This window comes from Hypanus sabinus, chromosome 7, assembly GCF_030144855.1.
Source record: "Hypanus sabinus isolate sHypSab1 chromosome 7, sHypSab1.hap1, whole genome shotgun sequence".
Classification (NCBI taxonomy): domain Eukaryota; kingdom Metazoa; phylum Chordata; class Chondrichthyes; order Myliobatiformes; family Dasyatidae; genus Hypanus; species Hypanus sabinus.
In genome coordinates, this window is record NC_082712.1 from 84010354 (window position 1) to 84022366 (window position 12013).

The following is a 12013-nucleotide window of genomic DNA, read 5'->3' on the forward strand; positions in this document are numbered from 1 at the left end:
TCATAAGATATGCACAAGTTTCACAAGAAAGAATGTAGTTAGAATTAGTGCTTTTTAGTGCAGAGTATCATGGTGTTGCTATTCTGTTTTGCAGGTTGGAACTAATGGTAGCTGTTCTTGAACCTAGTCATGTAGGACCATGTCCTGAAGAATGGTCTTGGCCTGAAATGTTAACTGACCTGCTGAGTCCCTCCAGCATTTTGTGTGTGTTGCCTCAAAACTTCTGTCCGTTGGCAACTGTGAGAAGATAGTAGCCAGGATGTAGGGATCTCTTTGAGACAACGCCTCCTGTAGACATTGCCTCCTGTAGGTACCGCTGATGGTGGGGAGGAATGTGTCTGTGATGGACTGATGCTAATTCCACCCCTCTCTGGTATGGTCACCATACCAGACCATGATGCATCCAGTGAGGACACTTTCAACAGTAGATCTGTAGAAGTTTTCAGTGTTACACAAGCTGAACGGCCTTAACTCCCAAGAAAGTAAAATCACTCACTGTTCCATTTCCTTGTGCTTGCATATGTGTGATGGGTCCAAGTCAGGTTATCCAGTATGTTAATGCATTGGAATTTAAAGCTGGTGACTCTCTCCACCACTGAGTTATTTTCCCCCCAAATGTAGACTGGTGGATGATCTCCCTCCTTTCCCTTCCTGAAGTTAACAGTTAGCTCTCCAGTTACACTGACACTGGGTTAGACATTGTTGTCGTGGCACCACTTGACTGTGAATCCTATCTCACTCATGTTCACTGACTCATTCCCCAACAAGATTTGCCCAACAATTAGCAATGTGCAAGTCAACAGAGGAATAAAGATTTGGTATATGCATGATGTTTTGTTGTTTGCCAAGCTTGGCCATTAGCTTGCCGATGTTTGAACACCAGTGGAGATGACATCCTCAATACACAATTGTTGGTGTTTCTCTCTGGGAACGCTTTTTATATAGGTCCCAATTTGCTTTCCTTGGTCCTGATTGGCTACACCTTCAGTTGACCTTTGCAACTCCCATTTGGCTCACATTTCTTTGGCTCTAAGGTCAACTGAAGGGGTAGGCAATCAGGACCGAGGTAAGTGAACTGGTGGGGGGGGGGGGGGAGGTTGACTATATAAATGCAAGCACTCCTAGAGAGAGACACCAACAACTGAGGACATCAGCTTGACTGGTGATGAAACATTGAAACATCTGCAAGCTAATTGCTGAGCTCAGTGAACACTGCACCATCACACACCCCAACCAGAGTTACCAATATTCACCACCACCCTAAATGTGGTGTGTGTGGCAGAAGGTGACCAGTGGAGTTGGTTTCCATGCGCCATCTTTGGTTTGCTTACAGATCTTTTCATTATGATAATACATTGAGGTACATAGTTCAGTGGAGGACGATAACAGTGCAGAATAAAGTGTTGCACTTGCAAAGAAAGTGCAGTGCAGGTAGACAAGCTATGACAAGGTAGACTGTGAGGTCAGGAGTCCTTCTTATCGTCAGAGGCCTCCATTAGTCAGGATTGACCATAGATATTGTCTAGCTACGCAATTCAGTGCAGTATGATATGAAGAGCAAGCTGTTGCCCATGCAGCAGGCTCCCGTTCTCCAAGCATCAGATGAACCCAAAGGAATGGCAGAGACCAATACAGGTTGGCATTGTGGGAGTTGCCAGTCAGCCTTGAACTCAATGTAGGACAGCCTTATGGGCTCCAGCTCCGGATCTTCCCCTCGGGGTTTACACCCGAAGCCTTCCCCATGAATGGTTATAGTCACAAGGTAGCAGAGGTTTGAGATTAGAGTTCTCCTTCTCCTAGATGAGCTGTCAACCATGGCTGACAAGCCCCATCTGTCTGGAGCGACTGGTTTTAAGGCACCAATAACCTGCATTTACCTTTCAGCAGAAATGGTTGTGCCGGGCTTAGTAGCTGACCAGGAACTGGACTTAGTTGCCAAACACTACTTGAAATACATGCCATTGGGAGCATTTAATAGGTTGTGGGAGCTTTTCCCTACTACAATCTCCTGGCTATGACAACCTTGAGGAACCATACTAGAGGGCCATTTAATAGTCTCCTAACAATGGGATAGAAGCTGTCCTAGGGCCTGGTGGTACATGCTTTTAGGCTTTCATTGGGAGAGGGGAGAATGTTTGCAGTAGGTAGCATCTTCCATGTGAGATTATTCAGTATGGTTGAGAGAAGAGTGAAATTGTTAAATATTGGTGTTCCAAGGGATCTATGACCATAAGATATAGGAGTTAGTCCATTTGGCCCATCGAGTCTGCTCTGCTGTTTCACCATGGCTGATCCATTTTCCCTCTCAGCCTCAATCCCCGCCTTCTTCCTGAATCCCTTTATGCCTTGACTAATTGAGAAACTATCAACCTCTATCTTAAATACACTCATTGAGGACCTCCTGTGGCAAAGAAATCCACAGATTCACTACTCTGATGAAAGAAATACCTCCTCATCTCTGTTCTAGATGGACACTCCTCTATTCTTCTGAATTCTAGAATCTAGGTACTGTCATGTGAAGAGGGGAAGTTCAGAAGTTGGCTTTATTGCAAGAAGGATGAGGTACAAGAGAAAGGAAGTGCTGTTGCAACTTCATTACATTCAAAACAGAGCCTGCACAGTGATCTTCCTGCAGGATGTTAGAGCCCAGTGACCCAGGTTCATTTGCATCTAGTGAGCTCCCATGAGTCTTCCTGTTGAAAGGCCTCAATAGAGTGGCTGTAGAGAGGGTGTTTCCTATGGTGGGAGAGGATACAGCTCATTTAAGATGGAGATGAGAAAGAGAGAGTGGTGGATCTGTGGAGGCCAAGTCATTGGGTATATTTAGGGGTGATAGATTCTCGATTAGAGCGTGAAGGGATACAAGGAGAAGTAAGGAAATTGGGGCTGAAAGGAAACTGGATCAGACATGATGAAATAACGGAACAGAATTTCTTTGGCCAGAGAGTGGTGAATCTGTGGAATTCGTTGCCTCAGATTGCTGTGGAGGCCAAGTCATTGGGTATATTTAAGGCAGAGGTTGATAGAATCTTGATCAGTCAGGGAATGAAGGGACACAGGGAGAAGGCAGGAGACTGGAGCTGAGGGGGAAATGGATCAGCAACGCTGAAATGAGAGAATAGACTTGATGGGCCAAATGGCCTAATTCTGCTCCTATGTCTTATAGTAAATAATTTAAAAATAACCAGATAAATTCTTTGGAATAACATTTTATTTGAGGGAACAATATAGGGCAAGGCAATGAAATTTGAAAAGATGCTATGCGGAGTCTTCATCTAACAGAGTAGGGCAATCTTGGTTTAAATATAGAACAACACAGTAAGGACCCTTCATACCACGAACGCACAGTCCGAGATTCAAAATTCCAAGTACTTTTATTATCAAAGTATGTACGCAGTATACAACCGTATTTGTCTTCCCTCAGACGGCCACAAAATAAAGAAAAGCATGGAACCCATTCAAAGAAATACTTCAAATCCCTAACGTGCAAATAAACCCAAATCATGCAAGTAGCAAAAAAAAGGAGCGAGAAACACAAAATTCAGAACAGCAAAATACAAAGACATTGAAAGAGTCTAGGCATATTCTGTTCAGTTTAATCTAGTGTCGTGTCTCTTGCTATCTGCTGGTCCTCCCCAAATCACAAAATTGCACTAAACAGCAACGAAAAAAAAGGAACGACCAGAAATAACGTGAACTATCCTGATATACCTTCTACCCTGGCAGGGTGGAAGCTCAGTTCACTCAAAATGTGAACTCACAACTAAGTCTCCACCTACCTCCACAGCACTATTCTGGAGAACTACAAACACCAAGACTTACTGCCTGTTATTCCACTGACACTTAGGGCAGCAATGAAGGTCCTCCATCTCTGTCTGTCCTTGACCATCTTCTCTATTGTGCTCCAAATGTGGTTCCGGGTAGACTCAGGGATACTGTCGCACACAGATAAAGAAGGAGTCTGCATTGCTGTTTCCCTAACAGTCCCGAGTTGTTAGCCCTGAGCTGAACCCCCAAACCTGGAGGACCAGTGAACCAATCTTAGTCTGGTCTCTACCCTTTGACCTGTTTGGCATGGCATGACCCCACCAAGAACCAAAGCACAAGGTCCTGATTCCAGCCAGCATAGCTCTCAGGGGCTTTGAGACATACAAATCTCCAAACCTTACAACAAAGTTGCAGTCCTTTTGGAGGACCACCACCACAAAATGGTGGCAGTATCCATCACTAAGGACTCTGACCATCTGCAACACGCACTCTTCTCAATAGTACCATCACCATCACTGACATACGTTATCAAACATGTTCTGTGGCAGCAGTACAGTTAAACAAAAAACTACTTGTTACCATAAATAAATCATCATCATCAGCAGCAGCATTATGTGGTATATCATATGACATAACTGATCATGGTCTTTCCATGAGCATGATTGGTCTGGCAAGTTTTTCTACAGAAGTGGTTTGCTATTGCTGTCTTCTGGGCAGTGTCTTCACAAGACAGATGGCCACAGCCATTATCAATACTCTTCAGAGATTGTTCGCCTGGAGTCAATGGATGTATAGCCAGGACTTGTGATGTGCACTGGCTGCTCCCTGATCAGGGAGGCTAAGCAGTTGCTACACCTTGCCCAAGGGTGACCTGCAGGTAAGCAGAGGAAAGGAGTGCCTGGCATCTCCTTTGGTAGAGACGTAGAAGAAGTGGGTAGTGGTTACTGGAAGTTAGATGAATTGAACTTCATGCAGTGAGGTTGGATGCTACCCAGATAGAATATGAGGTGTTGCTCCTCCAACCTGAGTTTGGCCTCAGTGTGGCAGTAGAGGAGGCCATGGACAAGATTGTCAGAATGGGAATGGGAAGCTGAATTGAAGTGGGTAGCCAATGCGAGACCCTGCCCTTCACTGCGGACAGAGTGAAGTTGCTCAACATTCACATTTCAAATCTCTCAGAAAACCTTTCTAGGTGTGTGTGAGAGGTTGGGGGGGGGGTGAAATTCACTATATATTCAGACTCCATAGGGAACCTGAGCGCAGGCTCGATAGGGCGGCTGCTGTGACTGGCAGTGGAATGTGACCAGTGTCCCAGCATGATCCCGTTTGGGAATGATGCTAGAATGCTGGCTGTTGGCTTCTCTTGACCACATGGTGGAGCCCAGTTACTTTGCACAGCTCTGTGTACAGATCCTGCCCTGGTTGCTACTGTCTCATTCAATTTGCTCCATTAGATGGGCTGAGGAATGATTTGGTAGGGGACCGACTAATGGTGGGGGCTGTGCTGGTGGATGTACACTCAGTGGCCACTTTATTAGGTACATTGGCTCATTAATGCAAATGTCTAATCAGCCAATCATACGGTAGCAACTTAATCATTAAATGCATACAGACATGGTCAAGAGGGTCAGTCACTGTTCAGACCAAACATCAGAATAGAGGAGAAATGTGATCTAAGAGGACTGATTGTTGGTGCCAGACGGGACGGTTTATCTCAGAAACTGCTGATCTCCTCGGACTTTCACACACAACTAGTTTACAGAGAATGGTGCAAAAAACAAAAAAACATCCAGTGAGCAGCAATTCTGTGAGTGAAAACACCTTGTTAGTGAGGGAGGTCAGAGGAGAATGGCCAGATCGGTTCAAGCTGACAGGAAGGTGATAGTAACTCAAATAACCATGTGTAACAACACAACACATTGAACCTTGAAGTGGATGGTAAAAGACCAGACCAGTTTTCACTCCTGTACCTAATAAAGTGGGCACCGAGTGTACGTCGTGAGTGGGGGGGGGGAGGTTGAGAAGTGGGCTCCAGTGAAGAAATTGGGAAGGGTGGGATCCTCAATGAAGGGGAGCGGTGGGGTGTTCTAAAGGCCAGAGGAAAAAGAGGCAAAGGTTCAGGCCTGTCCTTGACAAAGTGGGGGAAAGGCTTCTGGGTGAGTGGGACAAGATGCAGGGGTCTTGACGGGGGGTGAATGATGATGCCTGTAAAGGTGTAGAGCTGTCATGGAGGGTCGACTGAGAATGGGGAGACTAGTGTCACATCAGTACAGCACCAGAGACTCAAGTTCATTTCCTACAGCTGATCTCCACGTGACTGCATGAGTTTCCTCTGGGTTCTTTGGTTTCCTGCCAAGGTTAATTGGTGACTTGGGTGTGATTGGGTGGCATGTTATTGTGCTGTACCTCTAAAAATTAAGCAACAAATCATAAACATGAGATTCTGCAGATTCTGGAAACCCAGAGGAACTCAGCAGGTCAAGCAGTATCAATGGAAATAAATAAACAGTTGCCTGTCTTATATTTAGAGAGGAGGTTCTTCATTAGTCAGGGTGTCAAAGGTTAAGAAAGGAAGGCAGGAGAATGGGGTTGAGAGGGATAATAAATCAGCCATGATGGAATACCGGAGCAGACTCAATGGGCTGAATGGCTGATTTCTGCTCCTATGTCTTATGGTGTGATCGATGATTCAGGCCAGGACCTTTTTTTCGGCACGAATAGAGCAGCTCCCTGGCAAACTTGGGGAGACTGCCCAGCAATGGCTCCGAGTGTTGCATCTTCTTAGAAGGCAGGGATACCAAATAACACAGAAGTAAGCTGCAGATGATGGAAAGGTGAAATAAAAACAAAACACTCAGTAATCAGGCAGCATGAGGAGTTTGAGGAGATTTGGTATGTCATCAAAAGCACTCTCAAATTTCTACATGTGTCAGTGGATAGCATTGTAACTGGTTGCATCACAGTCTGATATGGGGGTGTGGGGACTACTGCACAGGAACAAAGTAAGCTGCATAGAGTTGTGAACTCAGTCAGCTCTACCATGGTCAATAGCCTCTGTAATATCCAGGACATCTTTACAGAGCGATGCCTCAAGAAGGCAGCATCCATCAGTAAGGACCCCATCACCCAGGACGTGCCCTGTTCTTATTGCTTCCATCAGAAGGAGGTGCAGGTGTCTGAAGACACACACTCAATGATTCAGGAAAACCTTCTTCCCCTCTGCTATCCAATTTCTGAATGGACAATGAATCCATGAACACTCTTCACTACTTTTTCTTGTTTTTTTTCCTCTTTTTTCAGTACTTATTTAATTTTAACTTTATATATATATACACATACACACACATATATACATACATACACACACTCTGTAATTAACAGTTTTTATTATTATGTATTGTAGTGTACTGCTGCTACAGAACAACAAATTTCACAACATATGTCAGTGATATCAAACTTGATTCTGATCTGTGGAACCAAATCAATTTTTCCTGGCAGTACCCCTTCATCAGGGGAATAATGATCCCAAGTTAGTGTGTACATTCTGGACCTGTATATATGTCTAGGTTCAAGGATCAAATTAAATTTATTATCTAAGTATGTATACAGGCAGTCCCCGGGTTATGAATGAGTTCCGTTCCTGAGTCTGTCTTTAAGTCGGATTTGTACGTAAGTCGGAACAAGTACATCCGGTATTATTTAGCGTCAGTTAGTCAAACGTTCGTCTTAGTATATAGTATATATTTTACCTTTCTATGCATATAAACCACTTAAGAAACGTATGTATTCCAATAATTAAACCACTGCATTGCTTAGTAATAATTGTAGATTTCATCAGGGCAGGGCCTTTCACATGCTCCATTATTCTCACTTTATTCTTTAAAATTGTTGCAATCGTTGACCAACTGTAGCCTAAGGCTTTTCCAATGACCGATGACGTTTCACCTCTTTCCAAACACTTTATTATTTCCACTTATTTTTAATCGCGGTGGCTTCTCATCAACAGAACAGAGACACTGCAGGAGGTGGGTCCAGAGGTCTGCCGAGTCCTAAGGAGCACCGCACTGAATTCCCCGGGTCCTAAACTCCACTGCACTGAGACAGGTTAAATGGGACAAGTGGGGGCTGTGCTGGGTTTGGGTATTTGATCCTCCACAATATTCCACGTGGGAATTTAAACTCGAGGTGGCAGTGTTTTTTTTTAACGAGGTCGAGCTGCAAGCTTGACATCAACCAGGCACGGATGTTACGGGAGTCACTGGATCGACATCAACCCGGCACGGGAGCGGTCTGTCACTGGATCGAACTCGGGAACCTCCGTTCTCCAGCCCGGCGCTGATCTCACTGCACCACCAGCCGACCGGAACCGGTGGTGGGGGGAGGGGGGGCGGGATCAGGGTGATTCTTGCTAAGAAAAATTTATGCCAAATACAAAGTTACACACTCAACACAGTGTCAATGGCAACGACTTAAAATGGTGGACAGTGTCGTGATCTGGCTTAAAATGGCAGAAGGCATTCACCTTCCTCGGTTCGTAAGTCCGAGTTGTCCGTAAGTTGGACGTTTGTAACTCGGGGACTACCTGTACAGTCATCAGCATCATTATGTGCTGTGTTATATGTGGGAATCATGGTCTTTCCATGACTGTGATTGTTCCTGGCAAGTTTTTCTACAGAAGTGGTTTGCCATTGCTTTCTTCTGGGCAGTGTCTTTACAAGACGGGTGATCCCAACCACAATCAATACTCTTCAGAGATTGTCTGCCTGGCGTCAGTGGTCACATAACCAGAACTTGGGATCTGTGCCGGCTGCTCATATGACCATCCACCACCTGCTCCCCTGGCTTCATGTGACCCTGACCCCAGGAGAGGGGGGGAGCAGCAAAGCAGATGCTACACCTTTCCCAAGGGTTACCTGCAGGCTTGCGGAAGAAAGGAGTGCTTTACACTTCCTTTGGTAGAGACGTATCTTCACCCAGCTTCCTGGAAAGAAATAGAATGTAATCAATGAAAAACTTCACTCCAAGACTGACAAACAGCACACAGCAACTATGCAAGTGCAATAGATAGATAATATCAGATCATGGATTGTAGAGTCCTTGAAAGTGAGTCCATAGGTTGTGGGATGAGTTCAGTGTTGAGGTGAGTGAAATTACCCACACTGGTTGAAGGGTATTCACTGCACCTGAACCTGGTGGTATAGGACCTAAGGCCCTGTGGAAATAGCAAGAAGAGAGCGTGGTCTGGTTGGTGTGATTCCTTAATGACAGATTCTCCTTCCTTGTAGATGTGCGCAATGGCGGGAGGGCTTTTCCTGTGAAGGATTGGGCTGTATCCACTACTTTTTTTTGGCTTTTCCATTCCTGAACACTGTTGTTTCCATACCAGGTTGTGATGCACCACTGTCATAGTTTTAGATGACGTGCCAAATTTGTGCAAACTTCTAAGAAAGCAGAAGCACTGCCCTGCCTTCTTCATGCTGGTCCTAGGACAGACTCTCCAATATGATTATGCCAAAAAATTTAAAATTACTGAACCTATTTGTTAGAGATGGGGAGCTTGCTTGACTTAGCAGGCTGAAATCTGTGAAGAAGACCCCTAAAGGCAGCCTTTCCACCCTGACTGACAAGAGTAGCCTGTTCTGAAGCTTATTGTTGACAAAATGCAGGTGTCACTTGGACCCAGTTTTATCGGAATGGTCATGCGCTCCCTGGTTCCAGTGGCATTCAGTGCATGTCTCCTGCTGAGAAACAAACGGCTTTGTGATGTTCCTACGCCTGCTCTGTAACATTATGCAAGTGAGCAGAATAAGCTGATTGGAATTCAGAAACAAAGGTCCCCCTGTCCTTGAGAACATTACTTTAGTGTCTAAAGCATTTGCTTCTGGAACATTCTATTCCAGCAGTTGTATAATCTTTTATGTTCCCGTAAAGACAAAAACAATTTTCTTTCCTCGTGTAGGGTCAGAGGTAGGGGTGGAGGCGATTGGTTGTGTTGGTAGGGTAATCATAACAGTTTTAACCCTTCAGTACAACCCTTAACCTGACACTTGGTAGAAACTCGACCTTCACAGCCAGCGGAGAGTAGCTCTTACCTTGCTGAATATAAAATCACACAGTTGGAAACTGGTGCCATGCTAAATAAAAAGAGACCTTGTAAGGTAATAGTGTTCTCCCCATGACAGCATGGATTTCCTCCGGGTGCTCCAGTTTCCCCCCACAGTATGAAGACGGTCATTGTAAATTGTCCCATGAAGAGGCTAGGGTTAAATTTGGGGTGACTGGGCATCTTAGCTCAAAGAGCCAGAAGGCTTACTCAGTGCTGTATCCAGTAAATAAATAAAATAAATTTTTAAAAGGTTTAATCTTAAATGATGTACACATGAAATGCTGGAGGAATTTAGCTGGTCAGGCAGCATCTATGGAGGGAGATAAACGGCTAATGTTTCGGGCTGAGGCCATCAGGACTGAAAAGGAAAGGGGCAGAAGCCAGGATAAGACGATAGGGGACAGAGTGGAAGGGGTACAAGCTGGAGATGATGGCAGAGTGGGAGGAGTACAAGCTGGAGATGATGGGAGAGTGGGAGGAGTACAAGCTGGAGATGATGGGAGAGTGGGAGGAGTACAAGCTGGAGATGATGGGAGAGTGGGAGGAGTACAAGCTGGATATGATGGCAGAGTGGGAGGAGTACAAGCTGGAGATGATGGGAGAGTGGGAGGAGTACAAGCTGGAGATGATGGGGCAGAGTGGGAGGAGTACAAGCTGGAGATGATGGGGGCAAAGTGGGAGGAGTACAAGCTGGAGATGATGGGGCAAAGTGGGAGGAGTACAAGCTGGAGATGATGGGAGAGTGGGAGGAGTACAAGCTGGAGATGATGGGAGAGTGGGAGGAGTACAAGCTGGAGATGATGGGAGAGTGGGAGGAGTACAAGCTGGAGATGATGGGAGAGTGGGAGGAGTACAAGATGGAGATGATGGGAGAGTGGGAGGAGTACAAGCTGGAGATGATGGGAGAGTGGGAGGAGTACAAGCTGGAGATGATGGGAGAGTGGGAGGAGTACAAGCTGGAGATGATGGGAGAGTGGGAGGAGTACAAGCTGGAGATGATGGGAGAGTGGGAGGAGTACAAGCTGGAGATGATGGGAGAGTGGGTGGAGTACAAGCTGGAGATGATGGGAGAGTGGGTGGAGTACAAGCTGGAGATGATGGGAGAGTGGGAGGAGTACAAGCTGGAGATGATGGGAGAGTGGGTGGAGTACAAGCTGGAGATGATGGGAGAGTGGGTGGAGTACAAGCTGGAGATGATGGGAGAGTGGGAGGAGTACAAGCTAGAGATGATGGGAGAGTGGGAGGAGTACAAGCTGGAGATGATGGGAGAGTGGGTGGAGTACAAGCTGGAGATGATGGGAGAGTGGGAGGAGTACAAGCTGGAGATGATGGGATAGTGGGTGGAGTACAAGCTGGAGATGATGGGAGAGTGGGTGGAGTACAAGCTGGAGATGATGGGAGAGTGGGAGGAGTACAAGCTGGAGATGATGGGAGAGTGGGAGGAGTACAAGCTGGAGATGATGGGAGAGTGGGAGGAGTACAAGCTGGAGATGATGGGGGCAGAGTGGGAGGAGTACAAGCTGGAGATGATGGGCAGAGTGGGAGGAGTACAAGCTGGAGATGATGGGAGAGTGGGAGGAGTACAAGCTGGAGATGATGGGGGCAGAGTGGGAGGAGTACAAGCTGGAGATGATGGGAGAGTGGGTGGAGTACAAGCTGGAGATGATGGGAGAGTGGGAGGAGTACAAGCTGGAGATGATGGGGGAGTGGGAGGAGTACAAGCTGGAGATGATGGGGGCAGAGTGGGAGGAGTACAAGCTGGAGATGATGGGAGAGTGGGAGGAGTACAAGCTGGAGATGATGGGAGAGTGGGAGGAGTACAAGCTGGAGATGATGGGAGAGTGGGAGGAGTACAAGCTGGAGATGATGGGAGAGTGGGAGGAGTACAAGCTGATGATGGGAGCGTGGGAGGAGTACATGCTGGAGATGATGGGAGAGTGGGAGGAGTACAAGCTGGAGATGATGGGGGAGTGGGAGGAGTACAAGCTGGAGATGATAGGAGAGTGGGAGGAGTACAAGCTGGAGATGATGGGAGAGTGGGTGGAGTACAAGCTGGAGATGATGGGAGAGTGGGTGGAGTACAAGCTGGAGATGATGGGAGAGTGGGAGGAGTACAAGCTGGAGATGATGGGAGAGTGG

General features: G+C 46.3%; 1 protein-coding gene and 1 long non-coding RNA gene across 4 annotated transcripts in view; one reads left to right on the top strand and one right to left on the bottom strand.

Moving 5' to 3' along the window:
• Window positions 1-12013, top strand: part of LOC132396913 (TSC22 domain family protein 4-like) — a 94690-nt gene that overhangs the window by 44553 nt on the left and 38124 nt on the right. The window contains exon 4 of one of the 2 annotated variants that reach the window (XM_059975001.1): window positions 7775-7872. The exons of the other annotated variant lie outside the window; for it this stretch is intronic. Within the exon in view, the coding sequence (XP_059830984.1) occupies window positions 7775-7872 (98 nt within the window). The remainder of the gene's footprint in view (window positions 1-7774; window positions 7873-12013) is intronic. 2 annotated transcript variants of the gene reach the window in all.
• Window positions 1-12013, bottom strand: part of LOC132396919 (uncharacterized) — a 37770-nt gene that overhangs the window by 6243 nt on the left and 19514 nt on the right. Inside the window, exon 4 of one of the 2 annotated variants that reach the window (XR_009513177.1) lies at window positions 8682-8749. This is a non-coding gene — a long non-coding RNA (uncharacterized LOC132396919). Of the gene's footprint in view, window positions 1-7885; window positions 8750-12013 lie in introns of those variants that run through there. The other variant, XR_009513176.1, reaches the window with a different exon arrangement.